General features: G+C 51.2%; 2 protein-coding genes across 19 annotated transcripts in view; one reads left to right on the top strand and one right to left on the bottom strand.

Moving 5' to 3' along the window:
* The window catches only part of TBCD (tubulin folding cofactor D), a 188738-nt gene extending 171590 nt beyond the window's left edge, over positions 1-17148 (bottom strand). For 17 of the 18 annotated variants that reach the window (XR_013407532.1, XR_013407530.1, XR_013407531.1 and 14 more), the window contains exons 1-6: positions 16836-17148; positions 12750-12800; positions 9742-9839; positions 7815-7916; positions 4989-5135; positions 192-247 (exon numbers count right to left, since the gene is read on the bottom strand). Coding sequence is in view for 12 of the 18 variants with exons in the window: in XM_077973415.1 (XP_077829541.1) it covers positions 192-247; positions 4989-5135; positions 7815-7916; positions 9742-9839; positions 12750-12800; positions 16836-17019 (638 nt within the window). In the remaining 6 variants the exon portion in view is untranslated. The remainder of the gene's footprint in view (positions 1-191; positions 248-4988; positions 5136-7814; positions 7917-9741; positions 9840-12749; positions 12801-16835) is intronic. The other variant, XM_077973422.1, reaches the window with a different exon arrangement.
* Positions 1-17738, top strand: part of RAB40B (RAB40B, member RAS oncogene family) — a 300307-nt gene that overhangs the window by 187702 nt on the left and 94867 nt on the right. The window lies entirely within an intron of this gene.

Genomic DNA, 17738 nt, shown 5'->3' with positions numbered 1-17738 from the left:
TCGGAGCTCTTCTGTGCCCAAACAGTGGTGCACGCTGCCTCTGAGAAAGCCACAGAGTCTGAGGAGTCCGAAGACTTCCCTGGGTCCTCCATCTGAGGACTAAAGACACGCATGAAACACGTTTAACAGTACCCGGACAAACCCCTCAGAACCCACCAGCTACGCACCAAAAACACGCCATGGAAACTTACCTAGACATGAGGACGGCAGCTGCATCTCGGGCCTTGTCACTGACAATCAAGTAGGACTGCAAGAAAGGGGGAAGCACAGGCACGGTCACTGCTGCACACGCCAGCCTCGGGGACCCCATACAGTCACAAAGCAGGCATGGTCAGTCCTGCACACGCCAGCCTCAGGGACCCCAGTCACCAGTCCCACCCTCACGAGCTTCCTGAGGGCCCAGATTCATAAACCTTACCAGCACAGGCCTAAGTCCAAAGCTGCAAAAAAAACCTGTCTTCAATCTGAGCCAAGGGCTACAGCTGCCAACTGCTACACTCAACCAGGTAAGTGCCTGAGCTACACAGAGCATTTGGTCACACCCCCTTGAAACACACATTTGCAAGAACAGAGCAGGAAAATGTAAACAAAGGAACTACCCAATTGTAACAAAGAAGAGTATTCATCCAGCACCTAATGTGCCTTCCAGCACACTGAACCATCATTACTGGAGCATTCAGACTAGACAAGAGGCCCCATCAAACTGAAGAGCACCTAGATTTACTACAAATGCTTACTTTTTTTAATTTTTAGTTTTTAAATTTTGGGGGTACAGAGTAGATGTATACACTTTTTTTTTTTTTTTTTTGAGACGGAGTCTCATTCTGTTGCCCAGGCTGGAGTGAAGTGGCGCCATCTCAGCTCACTGCAAGCTCCGCCTCCTGGGTTCACGCCATTCTCCTGCCTCAGCCTCCCGAGTAGCTGGTCTTGGGGTTTTTTGTTGTTGTTTTGAGATAGGGTCTTGCTCTGTCGCCCAGGCTGGAGTGCAGTGATGCGATCAAAGCTCACTGTAGTCTGGGCGCCGTGGCTGACACCTGCAATCCCAGCACTTTGGGAGGCTGGGGCAGGCAGATCACCTGAGGTCAGGAGTTTGAGACCAGCCTGGTCAATATCGTAAAACCCCGTCTCTACTGATGATACAAAAATTGGCCAGGTATGATGGCGCATGCCTGTAATCCCAACTACTCAGGAGGCTGAGGTGGGAGGGCTGCTTGAGCCGCGAAGGCAGAGGTTGCAGTGAGCTGAGATTAGACCACTGCACTCCAGCGTGGGTGATAGGGCAAGACTCCATCTCAAAAAAAAATTCACCGCAGCATCAACCTCCTGGGCTCAGGTGACCCTCCCGCCTCGGCTTCCGGAAGAGCTGGGACCAAAGGTGTGTACCACCACACCTGGCTAATTTTTTTTTCATTTTTTGGTAGAGATTGAGTCACATTATATTGGCTAGGCTGCCCTCAAACTCCTGCGCTCAAGCTACCCTCCTGCCCTGGCCTCCCAAAGTGCTGGAATTACAGGCATGACACCACCATGCCCAGCTAGATTTATTTTTGGGAGGGCTGCCTTAAAATGTTTCCAATGCTTATCTTGGCTAGTTTTTTTTCCCAAAACAATACACTATACACTTAGAAGATCTTTTTTCTGGGGCAGGCTTTTTTCTTTTTTTTGAGACAGAGTCTTGCTCTGTTGCCCAGGCTGGAGTGCAGTGGTGCAATCTCGGCTCACTGCAAGCTTCACCTCCGAGGTTCAAGCAGTGCTCTGCCTCAGCCTCCCGAGTAGCTGGGATTACAGGCGCCAGCCATCATGCCCAGCTAATTTTTGTATTTTTAGTAGAGACGGGGTTTCACCATCTCGTCCAGGCTGGTCTTGAACTCCTGACCTTGTGATCCACCTGCCTCAGCCTCCCAAAGTGCTGGGATTACAGGCGTGAGCCACCGCGCCTGGCCTCCGGGGAGGCTTTCTTTTTTTTTTTTTTTTTTTTTTGAGACGGAGTCTCGCTCTGTCGCCCAGGCTGGAGTGCAGTGGCGCGATCTCGGCTCACTGCAAGCTCTACCTCCCGGGTTCATGCCATTCTCCCGCCTCAGCCTCCGAGTAGCTGGGACTACAGGCGCCCTCCACCACGCCCGGCTAGTTTTTTGTATTTTTAGTAGAGACGGGGTTTCACCATGTTAGCCAGGATGGTCTCGATTTCCTGACCTCGTGATCCACCCGCCTCGGCCTCCCAAAGTGCTGGGATTACAGGCTTGAGCCACCGCGCCCGGCCCGGGGAGGCTTTCTAACGGCAATCACAGAGTGCCAAGTCTTGACAAACCATGCTCCCTTGATCTGGTAGTCCCTCTCCACAGACAAGTAAACAAGGGTGGGTAAATCACACTACCTTTTTTTTTTTTTTTTTTTTTTTTATGAGACAGAGTCTCGCTCTGTCTCCCAGGCTGGAGTGCAGTGGCCGGATCTCAGCTCACTGCAAGCTCTGCCTCCCAGGTCCACGCCATTCTCCTGCCTCAGCCTCCTGAGTAGCTGGGACTACAGGTGCCCGCCACCACACCCGGCTAATTTTTTGTATTTTTAGTAGAGATGGGGTTTCACGGTGTTAGCCAGGATGGTCTCGATCTCCTGACCTTGTGATCCGCCCACCTCAGCCTCCCAGAGTGCTGGGTATACAGGCGTGAGCCACCACGCCTGGCCCCACTACTTTTTTTTTTTTTTTTTAAGACAGAGTTTCACTCTCGTTGCCCAGGCTGGAGTGCAATGGTGCGATCTCGCCTCACCGCAACCTCCGCCAGATTCGAGGGATTCTCCTGCCTCAGCCTCCTGAGTAGCTAGGATTACAGGTGCGTGCCACCATGCCCACCTAACGTTGTATTTTTAGTAGACACGGGGTTTCTCCATGTTGGTCAGGCTGGTCTCAAACTCTGACCTCACGTGATCTGCCCACCTTGGCCTCCCAGAGTGCTGGGATTACAGGAGTGAGCCACCGCACCCAGCCCATCACCACACTACTTCTAACATAACAAAACAAAAACAAACAAAACATCCATCTATCAGAGAGAATTTTAAATTAGGTTACAATGGAGTACCTTCTCCGTTAACAATTATGAGGGGGACACTTTCTGACATCATAGGACACTAAGAACGTGTTGCTGAGGGTAAAAAGGACTCAGAACAGCAGGTCATGGGGGCAGTGCTGAGCCCTGATGAAGAGCACCGACTCCAGAGATAAATGGCCTGGATTCAAATATGGATCCACCATTTATGAGCAAAGTAAGTTATTAATTTTTATGCCTGTTGCCTTCTTGGTTAAATGAGGGTAAGAATTGTCAACAACCTCGTGAAGGAAAATTAAATGATTATCACAGTTAATTAATCACTGATGATCTATAAATCAATGTACAGGTTAAATTTTTTTTTTTTCGCGACGGAGTCTTGCTCTGTCACCCAGGCTGGAGTGCAGTGGCACAATCTCGGCTCACTGCAACCTCCGCCTCCCAGGTTCAAACGATTCTTCTGCCTCAGCCTCTTGAGTGACTGAGATTACAGGTATCTGTCACCAGACCCAGCTAATTTTTGTATCGTTAATAGACACAGGGTTTCACCATGCTGGCCAGGCTGGTCTCGAACTCCTAACCTCACGTAATCTGCCTGCCCCAGCCTCCCAAAGTGCTGGGATTACAGGAGTGACCCACCACGCCCAACTCAATGTATAGGTTATTAATCCATAAGTGATTAAAGATTAATCTATGAAGATGGGCAGATCAGGAGATCAGGAGATCAAGAACATCCTGGCTAACACGGTGAAACCCCATCTCTACTAAAAAATACAAAAACCTAGCCGGGCGAGGTGGCGGGCGCCTGTAGTCCCAGCTACTCGGGAGGCTGAGGCAGGAGAATGGCGTGAACCCGGGAGGCGGAGCTTGCAGTGAGCTGAGATCCGGCCACTGCACTCCAGCCTGGGCGACAGAGCGAGACTCTGTCTCAAAAAAAAAAAAAAAAAAAGAAGATTAATCTATGAGTGTTTGAACGGTGCCAGGCACACAGCAGGCACTCAGTGAACGCTGACCCGGGTTATCGCGGTCAGCGTGGCAGGAAGACCAAGACAACTGAGATGGCTCAGAGCCTGACAGCCTCCCAGTGCTCGCTTTTGTGGGTTGGACTCAGTGACTTGCTGCTAATCACAGGATCTGGCAGAGCAATGGGACATCACTTCCATGATCAGGTAACATATTATCATGACTTCCATGTCATTAGCAGAGCCTCTCCCTTGCAGGCTTTGATGGACTAAGCTGCTAAGTTGGAGGGGCCCAGGTGGCAAAGAACTGAGAGTGGCCTCAATCCAACGGCCTTGGGGCAAAGCCTGCCCACGTCAAGTTTTAACTGCAGCTGTGGACAAGCTTGACACAGAGGACCCAGCTCAGCCATGCCAGACTCCAACCCACAGAAACTGCAAGAGGATAAATGGGTGTCAAACACTCAAGTTCGGGGTAATTACTTATGATCCAATAGATAACTCATACAATACGCTGTGTTTATATGCATAATATTTACATCAGGAAAAGTTTGAAGAAAATAAAGAACGTATCTCTTGGTGCTAGAATTTCATAAAATCTGAATTTAGTATTTTTCATGCTTATCTTTATTTTCTAGTTTTCCTACAAACGAACATCTTTTATATAATGTTAAGAACTAAATGTAAAATGGGTCCTTATTTTCTCTTACCATTGCCACTAAACCCCTTCCTTACCTGCCATGATTACCCTCAACAGAGTATTTGCATCATCTACAAAGAAATGAGATTTGCTAACTCAACCTGACCCCTACATGAATTATCACAATTTCAAAAGCAGTTATCATATGGGAGTTTACCTCACTGACAAAAACAGCAGTTGAATAAATATGTAAGTATCAAAAGCTTACTGAGTAAAACACTAATATCAAGACAGCATCACCATGAAAGTGAATACTAATTAGCAGCTAATTATCTGCATGATATTTACCTCTGCTATTTGGAGAATACGGTCCATTATGGACATTCGTGTTTGCCCAGGCTGGGTGAGGAGGTTCCCATCAAGGCGAGAAAAATCAAAAGGGATCAGGCAGGTCACAGAGAGCCATAGCAACAGCATGTAGCGGGTTTCCCAAGTCTAAAAATTCAATCACAGTATGAATGAGTCTTGTTTGAAAAACAGAGGCCACTGGCCACAATCTACTTAAAGTCACTGTCCTCCAGGCCCACCCAATGCCCACTAAAGCCATTCAAGTGCCATCACCCTCAGGGCCAGAAATGTAGGCCATTCACCAGCTCCTCGCCACATCCCCCCAGAATCCCCACCACGCACACCCACTGCTGTAACTTAGCCAGCTCCATAGACAAAAGAGACATCGAAATGAACAAAGAAAAATCGTAATACATCAGTATAACAGCTTCTCTTCGCTGGTCCCTCTCAACATACAAACTGGCCTTTTTGGGAAAGTGAAAAACAGATAAAAAGTACAAACACCTAAGAATAAAGAAAAAAGGCCGGGCACGGTGATTCACACCTGTAATCCCAGCACTTTGGGAGGCCGAGACGACGGGCGGATCACCTGAGGTCAGGAGTTCCTTTTTTTTTTTTTTTTTTGGAGACAGAGTCTTGCTACAGTCTCGCTCTGTCACCCAGGCTGGAGTGCAGCGGCGCGATCTCTGCTCACTGCAAGCTCCGCCTTCTGGGTTCACGCCATTCTCCTGCCTCAGCCTCCTGAGTAGCTGGGACTACAGGCGCCTGCCACCACGCCCGGCTAATTTTTTGTATTTTTAGTAGAGACAGGGTTTCACCATGTTAGCCAGGATGGTCTCAATCTCCTGACCTCGTGATCCGCCCACCTCGGCCTCCCAAAGTGCTGGGATTACAGGCGTGAGCCACCGCGCCCGGCCGAGGTCAGGAGTTCTAAACCAGCCTGACCAACATGGAGAAACCCTGTTTCTACTAAAAGCACAAAATTACTCTGGCGTGATGGCGCATGCCTGTAGTCTCAGCTACTCAGGAGGCTGAGGCAGGAGAATCGCTTAGAACCCGGGAGGCGGAGGTTGCAGTGAGCCGAGATTGTGCCATTGCACTCCAACCTGGGCAATAAGAATGAAACTCTGTCTTTAAAATAAAAAAAATTTTTTTAAAAGGGCTGCATGCGGTGGCTCACACCTGTAATCCCAGCACTTTGGGAGGCCGAGGCAGGAGGATCACGAGGTCAGGAGATCGAGACCATCCTGGCTAACACGGTGAAACCCCGTCTCTACTAAAAATACAAAAAACTAGCCGGGCAAGGTGGCAGGCGCCTGTAGTCCCAGCTACTCGGAAGGCTGAGGCAGGAGAATGGCGTGGACCCAGGAGACGGAGCTTGCAGTGAGCCGAGATCATGCCACTACACTCCAGCCTGGGCAACAGAGCAAGACTCCGTCTCAAAAAAATAAAATAAAACAAAAAGAATAAAGAAACAATTATCAACTTCTAATAAAAAAGGAGTACCCTTTCTTACTGGATCCAATTTGTCCCTGCAATCATTCCACTGGGGGGCGCTGGAGGCACTAGGGAAAGAAGGGCATGGAGGGCAGAGCAGCAGGGAAATGCCCCACAGCTCTCAGCAGGCACGCCCACGCCGAGACAAGCCACCGCACAGCACGGTTATAAACCATGTGCTCTTCCGAATACATACCGTGCAGAAGACAGCGAGCACAGCAGGCCCCACTGCCGTCTGAGGAAAGGCCCCTGGCGAGGCCGGCCGTGGGCTGGCATCCAGGGGCCTGGACACCAGCAGGGTTCCCACCAAGTCCTGCTTGATGAGGACCCCTCGCTGGCTCAATCTGCACAAAGCGTGTGCTTTACGCTGGCACCTGCTTTCCTCCTGGGGGTCTGGAATTTTATTTCGTGCCAGGCCGAGGCGTCCACGTGGCCAGACGCCAGCGAAAGCCCTGTGCACTGAGGCTCAAATGTGCTTCCCTGATAGACACCTCACAGGTGAGGTCACATCTCACTGCTGGGGGAATGTCACCCCCGCTGTGGGACCCAACTGGAGGACCCTGGGAGCTCCCGCCTGGTTCTCCCCAGACTCCATCCCACGTGCCTTTTCCCTTTGCTGATTGTGCTGTGTATTATTTTGCCCTAACAAGTGACAGCCAAAAGGAGGAATCTATGCTGAGTGCTGCGAGTCCTCCTCGGGAAGCATCAAACCTGGGGTGGTCTTGGGAACCCAACACACTTATACTTCCACGAGTAAAAAAACATATGAACAATGACGGATTTATTGTTAAAACTATACATAGGCATAATTTTTCTTTATAAAGGGGCAATTTTAAACAAAATCAATTTAAAGCAACTTGTACAAGAAGGAAAAGTCAAAAGAAAAGAAAGAAGAGAGGACACAGAACAAAGGAGATAAAGCTGAAAGAAACAGGAAGAGAAGGCCGGGCCGGAGGCTCAGGCCTGTAATCCCAGCACTGTGGGAGGCCGAGGCGGGCGGATCACGAGGTCGGAGATCGAGACCATCCCGGCTAACACGGTGAAACCCCGTCTCTACTAAAAAAGACAAAAAAACTAGCCGGGCGAGGTGGTGGGCGCCTGTAGTCCCAGCTACTCGGGAGGCTGAGGCAGGAGAATGGCGGGAACCCGGGAGGCGGAGCTTGCAGTGAGCTGAGATCCGGCCGCTGCACTCCAGCCCGGGCGGCAGAGCGAGACTCCGTCTCAAAAAAAAAAAAAAAAGGAAGGGGAAGGTGCAGCAGGGTGGGGCAAGCAGGGAGGAAGGACAGGCACGAAGGGGCTGGAGACGAGGGGGGAGGCAGAGTCGCTCACCTCATGGTCCTTGGGATTCTGATCTGTGACCAAATCTAAAACAGGCTCTACGTCAGCAACTTCGTGGGGAAATAAACTAAGAAATGTTTTATAGCCTCGAACCTATCAAATAAAGAGATGCTGAATTATTATAAAATTTAAAAATACAGAGAGCAGCAAAATTGCCTTTATTCCCTTTCATCAAAAATCACCACCTATGTGACCCACTGATCAAAGAGAATTCTGTCACATTACAGCGACACAATAAGACCACAGTCACCACAAGAAAGCTACCCATGGCCAGGAGCGGTGGCTCACGCCTGTAATCCCAGCACTTCGGGAGGCTGAGGCAAAAGAACAGCTTGAGACCAACAGCTGGAGACTAGCCTGGGCAACACAAAAACTTAAAAATCAGACAGGTGCGGTAGCTCAGGCCTGTAGTCTGAGAGGCTGAGGCAGCAGGGAGAATCATTTGAGAGCAAGAGTTTGAGGCTGCAGTGAGCTGACTGCACCACTGCACTCCAGCCTGAGTGACAGAGCAAGACCCCATCTCTCAAAAAAATAAATAAAATAAAAAGGCTATCCTTCCTTCCTAAACTGGCTAGTGTTGTTCATTACCATATTTACGCCATCAGTCATTAAATATGTTCATTTACATGACTGTCCTCTGACATTTATGAAGAATAAATGCATACAAACCTCAAGGGCTCAAATTCATTAACACTTCCATGAAACTCAGTGATACCACACCTTCCGGAGAAATCCTAACCTCAAACAGCAGAGCTACAGAGGCCTGCGTGTCCTTGGCAGCGCACCCGCAGTGTCCTCTCGCTGGCCAAGGACTCTCCCACCAGACAACAGAAACACTGCCTCATCACTACGAACCCCAGGTCCTACCCTGAGATGGCTGTGACTACTCCCATAGTCAAAACTGCCAACAGTGAGCCTCTGGGCCAGCACAGAGACACCCGCAAGTTTGCAAGAAAAGCAGACTAAGGGACCCCAACTAGACCCACTTGCTCAAAATCTATAGTACAGCAAAATTTCCAGGAAATTCATCTGCACATAAAAGTGTGAGAGGCAAAAAAAAAAAAAAAATTTATTTTAATGATATTATTTTAGTCAAAATATTCGTAGCTAAAAATACACTAACATTTGGAAGTGAAAATTTAAAAGAATGTTTTAATGTGGCAAATAGAAGTATATTTAATAAAATAGTTATACTATAAAATATTATTTAGAACATTCCAAAAATGTATGTTCTGGTCTGTTTTTGGCTTGCTGACAAATACTGACTTACTAGCATCCTAATAAAATAAGTTGAGCTATAAAAAAAAAAAAAAAAAAAAGTGTGAGAGGCACTTCCATTCTACCGTCTCGCGCTGTCACTCAAGCTGGAGTGCAACAGCGTGATCTTGGCTCACTGCAACCTCTGCCTCTCATGTTCAAGCCATTCTCCCACCTCAGCCTCCCAAGCAGCTGGGATTACAGGCATGTGCCACCAAGCCCAGCTAATTTTTGTATTTTTAGTAGAGACGGGGTTTCACCATGTTGGCCAGGCTGGTCTCGAACTCCTGACCACAGGTGATCCACCCACCTCAGCCTCCCAAAGTGCTGGGATTACAAGTGTGAGCCACCACGCCTGGCCTCCTTTCCCCTTGTAAGAACTTTTTCTGAGTTAGTCTCATCTTCACCCCATTCCCTTCCTAGCTAGATGGTGCTTCAATCTATTCAAATGCAAGATGCTAAATATCTTGACACTGTTTCAGCCAAAGGGCCCACATCACTCAATTCTGATCCCCAACATACAGTAAAAAGGGACAGAATTAAACCCACAACTTGTGTCCGAGAACTATCTGTCTTGAGAAATAACATTTTGGAGGGTAACCTCTGGACCAAGAATATTACAAAAGCATCTGTCAGCTCTGAAGGGCTATGGTAACGTTACCTTGGTGATGATGTAAAGAAATTTAAAAGCCAGATGCACAAGGGAAGCTGGAGATGTCTGATCCTGCACTATGTCCAACAACAAGTTCATCATCCATTCTAGGGAAAAGCATATGAAACATTTACTGTAAAAGTGAACATCAACATGACACTGAGCCCCGCCAGGTATGGTGGCTCATGCCTGTTTTCCCAGCACTTTGGGAGACCAAGGTGGGAGGATCATTTGAGGCCAGAATTTCAAGGCTGCAAAGAGCTATGGTCCTACTACTGCACTCCACCCTGGGCAACAGAGCAAAACCCGTCTCTTTTTTTTTTTTCTTTTTGAGACAGAGTCTTGCTCTGTTCCCGAGGCTGGAGTGCAGTGGCGTGATCTCGGCTCACTGCAACCTCCACCTCCCAGGTTCAGGCGACTCTCCTGCCTCAGATTCCCAAGTAGCTGGAATTACAGGCACACGTCACCACGCCCGGCTAATTTTTGTATTTTTAGTAGAAACAGGGTTTCACCATGTTGGCCAGGCTGGTCTCGAACTCCTGACCTCAGGTGATCCATCCACCTTGGCCTCCCAAAGTACTGGGATTACAGGCGCCTGACCCAAAACGCTGTCTCTTAAAAAACAAAAACAAACAAGCAAAAAGACATAGCTAGGTTAAATGCAAGCAGAAGGAAAAAGATATTCCAACCGGCCGGGCGCGGTGGCTCAAGCCTGTAATCCCAGCACTTTGGGAGGCCGAGATGGGCGGATCACGAGGTCAGGAGATCGAGACCATCCTGGCTAACACAGTGAAACCCCGTCTCTACTAAAAATACAAAAACTTAGCCGGGTGAGGTGGCAGGCGCCTGTAGTCCCAGCTACTTGGGAGGCTGAGGCAGGAGAATGGCGTGAACCCGGGAGGCGGAGCTTGCAGTGAGCTGAGATCCGGCCACTGCACTCCAGCCTGGGTGACAGAGCGAGACTCCGTCTCAAAAAAAAAAAAAAAAAAAAAAGATATTCCAACCAATCACAAATCGTAAGAGAGCTGGAGTGGCTCTGTGAATATGAGACAAAGTAAATGTCAGAACAAGTAATATTATCAGAGATAAAATGGATGTTTCATAATAATAAAAGGATCAATTCATCATGAAGGCTTAACAATTCTGTAAGTATACACACCAACCAACAGAGCTTCAAAATAAGCAAAGAAAAAGCTGAGAGAAATGAAAGGATGGGCCGGGCGCGGTGGCTCAAGCCTGTAATCCCAGCACTTTGGGAGGCCGAGACGGGCGGATCACGAGGTCAGGAGATCGAGACCATCCTGGCTAACACGCTGAAACCCCGTCTCTACTAAAAAAATACAAAAAAATTAGCCGGGCGTGGTGGCGGGCGCCTGTAGTCCCAGCTACTTGGGAGGCTGAGGTAGGAGAATGGCGGGAACCCAGGAGGCGGAGCTTGCAGTGAGCTGAGATGGCACCACTGCACTCCAGCCTGGGCGACAGAGCGAGACTCCATCTCAAAAAAAAAAAAAAAAAAAGAGATCGAGACCATCCTGGCTAACACAGTGAAACCCTGTCTCTACTAAAAAAAAAAAAAAAAAAATACAAAACAAATTAGCCAGGCATGACAGCCAGCATTTGGTTAGTCCCAGCTACTTGGGAGGCTGAGGCAGGAGAATGGCGTGAACTCAGGAGGCGGAGCTTGCAGTGAGCTGAGATCGCGCCACTGCACTCCAGCCTGGGCGACAGAGCAAGACTATGTCTCAAAAAAAAAAAAAAAAGGAAGACATCCAGACGCTGGGTCTGGGTCTGGCAACACCAGAAGTGGAAAGACAATGGATGGAAGCACACCTTCTGTCTCCACCCAGCCATGCCATCCACCAACCGCAAAAATCCATTCCTTGTTCCTCAGACCCGTGACAGTCCAGAAAGTTCACCTCCTACAAAACTCTAAGTCTCACTCTGTCACCCAGGCTGGAGTACAGTGGTGCAATCTCGGCTCCCTGCAACCTCCGCTCCCTGGTTCAAGCGATTCTCCTGCCTCAGCCTCCTCGGTAGCTGAGACTACAGGCATGCGCCACCGCATCCGGCTAATTTTGTATTTTTAGTAGAGATGGGGTTTCACCATGTTGGTCATGCTGGTCTCCAACTCCCAACCTCAAGTGATCCACCCGCCTTGGCCTCCCAAAGTGCTGGGATTACAGCTGTGAGTCACCACCCCCAGCCAAAATGTGTTATTTGAAAGAAAAAAACCAGACCAGGATGCACAGCACCAGCTACTCTTTAAGAGGCATGTGTGCGCACACGAAAGGCTGACCCTTAGCGCCTCCCACACAGATCTCAACACCACAGGGGGCAAGGAAACCCAGGCAAAAAGCAGCTCAAAGACTGAGTGGTGAAACCCAGCTATGAAGCCAGGGTGTATAGTCCCCACCCATGCTGCCTCTCAACATGGTGAATATTGCTACCTTCCTCTTTCCCAGGTTAACTGCCAGGAGCATGCGTTTTATTTGTAGGTAGAAAAAAAAAATGTTAATCAGTGTGAAATACATGAAAAATAAAGACAACAATAAGAAATCACACCCCTTACACTAAAGTAAGAAAACCAAGCCTCAGTGTCCCCATCTGTAAACTGGAGATGACCACAGACGCCCTCTTCAGCTGCCGTGAGGATTAAATGATGGCCCATGTGAAACACCTGATGCTGTATGACTATTATCAGAAAGACATGTGCTCAGATGTAAACTAAAACTACTGTAAACTAAAAACACATGAGGAGCAAATGCTGTTTCTTTAGCAGAGAAGAAGAAAGTAGCTCAGATACCTCTCCCCCCAGTCCCCAGCCTTGAGTGACATCTGGAACTCAAGCCACTATCACAGGTCGGCTAAAACCAACCAGCCGGGCCCTGCAAGCAAGTAAGACAGGGACACTTCTTGGCACTTTATCCTGGCAAAGCACATGCATGTGCCAACCATACACCAAGGTCTCTGTGGTTATCTGTAATTGAAAGATCAAAATCAGCAGCTTCTATTCTTACCAAGGTGTGGGTCCAACAGATGAGGCTGCTCCTGGTATTTGTCCATTATTACTAAAAACAAACATAACATGAAAATTAATTATCACTAGGCCAAACATACCCATGAGCCTGAGAAACCCCATTTTCCCTTGCTAACTTCCACAGGGCAGCTCCACCTCTTCCCCAGTTCTCAAGAGCACACCTCCCCTCTCACTGACGGAGGCCACACAGGCCACCTGGAGGGAATGCCCCACCTCCCTCTAGCCTTTTGAGGGCCACTGTGGCCTAGCCTCGTGCACTTTACTTGCTTGGCACACCGTTCCTCTTTTCTCACTTCCTCTATACTCTTCCTAACAGTCTCCTCCTCGCCTCTTCCTTCCTTCACTCTCCCCTGCCTCTGCCAGCCATTAAGGGCCAAGCTCAAGGCTGTCCTTGTGAGACACACATCCCTGGCATTCCTCTCACACTTCCCTGCCAAACATGCCTGTAAACTGAAAACAAAATTCTAAGCCCCCCAGCCATCTAACAGACCCCTCCTCTTGGCCAACGGCATTCCAAACTTAACCCGAAAAACTTGTTCAGGCCTCATGATGGGAAGGGAGTGGGCGGGGGTCCGCACAGGCCTCATTATGCACTCCTCCAGCTGGAATTCAGGCACAGCTGATCAGTATTAGCATTAAAACTTAAGTAGTAGTCCAGGCGCGGTGGCTCAAGCCTGTAATCCCAGCACTTTAGGAGGCTGAGACGGGCGGATCACGAGGTCAGAAGGTTGAGACCAGCCTGGCTAACACAGTGAAACCCCGTCTCTACTAAAAAAAATACAAAAAAAACTAGCCGGGCGAGGTGGCGGGCGCCTGTAGTCCCAGCTACTCGGGAGGCTGAGGCAGGAGAATGGCGTAAACCTGGGAGGCAGAGCTTGCAGTGAGCTGAGATCCAGCCACTGCACTCCAGCTTGGGAGACAGAGCCAGACTCAGTCTCAAAAAAAAAAAAAAAAAAAGTAGTAATAAATTGTAATTAAATCTTAAGCAATAAGACACCAAATTCCAGCCTGATTCTAGTATAGCATCACATGACAGCAGGCCCTGAAGGAAATCAAAATATTTTTCCCTAAAATATATTTGACATATTTTGAAATGGCCCTAATAAGTTGTCTCTTGTGGGAAAAAGCTACATTCTGTAAATAATCCCTTCCCTTTCTAGGTCTTTTCCCTGATCAGGAGAAAATTAACCAAGTCTGGTACCTTTTTAGTCTGATAAAAAGCATTTACAATCTCTTCTCTCTGAAACCAGCTAACTGGAACCTTCATCTGCATAAGAAGAACCTTGGTCTCCACAATTTACCTTAATCTAGACAATCCCTTCTATGGATTCCAGGTCTTTGGATAAACTCTTTCAACCAATCACCAATCGTGAAATATTTGAATCCACCAATGACCTGGACGCCCTCCCACCCAGGATGTCCGGCCTTTCCTAACTAGACCAATGTACATCTTACAGGTATTCATTGATGTCTCATGTCTCCCTAGAACGTATAAAACTAAGCTGTAGCCCGACTTCCTTGGGGACATGTGACCTCCTGAGGCTGCCTCACGGGCACATCCTTAACCTAAACTGATTGAGACTTGTCTCAGGTTTTTGGTTCACATACCCAGGCACTGCTCCCTTCCACACAGCTGCCAGCTCTTCAAACCCATGACTCAGCTTCCCAGACCCTGAGCCACCTATTTGGCCTCCTCTCAGCAGCTGAAATTGCTTCTGTCCAATCCGGCAGCTCCCATCTCCACATCTGAACACACCCACTGCTTCCCAGCAAAACTGCCTTTGCAAAAGTTAGATCAGTGAGGAAACTATGGCAATGCGGGAGATCTGATCCAGCCAACCCCCTCATGCCTTTAGTCTTCAAGTTTAAGTTACCTTTGGGAGATATTTAGCTGACAGCTTACATGCTAAGGGCCCTTCCCCAAAACCCAACTGCCTTTGTAAAGTTAGAGGCTGCCAGGCTAGGAGGCGGGGAGCCTGAATTCCGCTGAGGTGTAACATAATTGCCAGCCATTATTCTTGAGATCACAAGACATGCGAGTTCTCCAATTACTCCTGCAGACCACATCACCATTGCAGAATCTGAGTCGGCCTTTAAAGATGTCTGTTCAGATTGTTTCCAAGTCCGACACCTACACTAGGATCCTCCGACCCATGAAAGCTCCACCTGGACCCGCCCACTGCTCCTGGGGCCCCACCCAGAAGCGATTCAGCACATCACGGAGGATCATTTCCGACTCCCCTATGATTGTATGCCCCTATCCAATCAGCCACCCGCATCCTTTCCCCCAGATTACCTCTAAAAAACCCTAACCCTCAAATTCTCAGGGAAACTGATTTGAGTAATAATAAAACTCCAGCTGGGCGTGGTGGCTCACTTTGGGAGGCTGAGGCGGATGGATCACGAGCTCAGGAGATGCAGACCATCCTGGCTAACACGCTGAAACCCGTCTCTACTAAAAATACAAAAATATTAGGCGGGCGTGGTCGCACGCAGCTGTAGTCCCAGCTACTCGGGAGGCTGAGGCAGGAGAATCGCTTGAACCCGGGAGGTGGAGGTTGTGGAGGTTACAGTGAGCCAAGATCTCATCACTGCACTCCACCCTGGGGGACAAAGTGAGACTCCGCCTCAAAAAAAAAAACACACACTCCTAGTCTAGTCTCCCTTTCAACCAGCTCTGCATGAACTAAACCTCCATCGAAATTCCCCCGCCCTGACAAATCAACTCTATCTGGGCAGACCGCAAGAAGAACCCACTGGGGCCGAGCGCGGTGGCTCACACCTGTAATCTCAACACTTTGGGAGCTTGAGGCAGGCGACCACTTGAGGTCAGGATTTTGACACCAGCGTGGCCAACATGGTGAAACCCCTTCTACGAAAAATACAAAACGAGCTGGGCGTGGTGGCGCGCGCCTGCAGTCTCAGCTACCCAGGAGGCTGAGACAGGAGAATCGCTTGAACCCGGGAGGTAGAGGCTGCAGTGAGCTGAGATCGCACCACTGCACTCCAGCCTGGGCAACAGCGCAAGACTTCGTCTCAAAAAAAAGAAAAAGAGAAAAAATAAAGAACCCATTGGGCTCTTACACCAGGAACCAGAAATCTGGCTTCACTGGTTCCTGGATGAGGGTCCCTCACCCTCAGAACAGTTCTGCACAGAGGTATCGTTATTCGCCCCAGCTTACAGCCGAAGAAACGGGCAATGAAGTATCAGGTCCAAGTGACAGGGCCAGAATTCACAGGCAGGAGCATCTGACGCCGTAGCCCGCACTCCCCCGCCACGGGCCCCCACCCTGCCTGACTCCTAAAATCAGAGTGCTGTCATCGCAGAAGTTCTTCTTACTCAAAGGGTCTACAAAGATGATTTCACTGATTTACAAAACCCTACGTAACTATTTAACTACGAGGTCCTAAGGACTTGTTTGGAAATAACCCACTAGAGACAGCGGTAAAGGTGGATCTGAACTCCGAGAATTGAGATGCATCGAATGGCCTCCACGGGGTACCCACACCGCACCCCGCCTGCAGAGGCACGGACCCGGCCAGCCAGCCCGCGCTGTCCACCGCGTCCACGGAACCGGCAGGCTGCTGCCCTCCCCACCCACGGCGCCCTTTGTTTGCAGGTTTGTTCCCTGCGTTCCCCCTCCCGTTCCCTATCTCCCTGTCCACACGGCATTCACAGGAACCGCGCTCGGTGGAGGCAGGCACGGCAGGGCTGACCGGCCGTCCGGAGGGGGCTGGCCCGAGTCTCCCCGGCCCGGGCACCTCCTCCAGTGACGGGGACGGGGCGGGAGGCCGCAGAGGCTTCACCCCGCGCGCGAGCAGGCGCTCCGCGGGCCACAGTCCCCCCAAGGGCGGCGCGCGTCTGCCCCGTGCACCTAACGCCGCGCCCGCGTGGCCCTCTCCCGCCTGGGAAGGCCGCGCCCCACCACGGCCCGCGGGACCGCGCACCGGCAGCCCTCGCAGAGCGGCCGGCGCCGTCGGGCTGCGGTCCCCGCCCAGGAAAGTGCACCCGGGGCGCCGAGCCCGGGCTGGGGGAGGAAGCGGGCGCGCGACCCCGCCCACGCACCGCGGAACCGCTCCAGGGCCACCTCGCGCGCCACGCCGCCGCCGTGCACCTCCCGCAGGCGGCCCAGCAGCGCCCGGGTCTCCGCGCTCTCGCCGAACGCTTCCAGCGCCGCGCGGAAGACCAGTGTCTCCTCCTCCGCCTCCTCCTCGGGGCCGCCCGCGGCCGGCTCGTCGCTCAAGGCCATCTCGGCTGCCTGGGGACCGCGCCTCCGCCTCACGGACTCGCAGCTCCGACTCCGCTAGAGCGTGAGCGCCGGGGATGAGAGATGAGGGATGAAAAGGAGGCGCCCGCTGAGGCGGCAACCGACGCTGGCCCCGCCCCGCGACCTCCGACCCCGCTCGCCGGCCTCGCTACGGAACGCGCCGGCCGCCAAACTACCGCGCGCGGGACCGCGCCGTGCACGTGAGGACGCGAGCGGGGGCGGGGCCCAAAGGTTCTGGAAGAGCGCGCCGCGGACAGACACGGGGCGCGAATGGAGCCGGGACCGCTCGGCGGAGCCTGAGCACGCGGTGGGCGGGGAGGGGGCGGGGCTGCGGGTAGGGCCGGGGGACGCCGGGGCGGGGCCTGAGCACGCGTGGGCAGGCGGCGGGGCTGACGCGACGGGGGCGGGGCCCGGGCACGCGTGGGCGGGAGGGGCGGGGCTTGCGGTGGGGCCGGAGGGGGTGGGCGGGGCCTCAACACGCCTAGGGCAGGGGCGGGTATGCGAGGTGGAGCCGCGGGAAGGTGGAGCGGGGCGGGGTCTGAGCACGCGTGGGGGCGCGAGGCGGGCCCAGGGACCCACCCCTCAGAGCCTACCGCCCTGACTCCCACTCCCGCCGCGCTGGGACCCGCGGAATTTGGTCTTGGCCACCGGGTCCGCGTGCGTTTCCCCTGAACCGCCGCAAACACGTCCGCGCACAGCTG

The sequence above is a fragment of the Macaca mulatta genome, chromosome 16 (genome assembly GCF_049350105.2).
Source record: "Macaca mulatta isolate MMU2019108-1 chromosome 16, T2T-MMU8v2.0, whole genome shotgun sequence".
Lineage (NCBI taxonomy): Eukaryota > Metazoa > Chordata > Mammalia > Primates > Cercopithecidae > Macaca > Macaca mulatta.
This window is presented reverse-complemented; position numbering and strand designations above follow the sequence as displayed.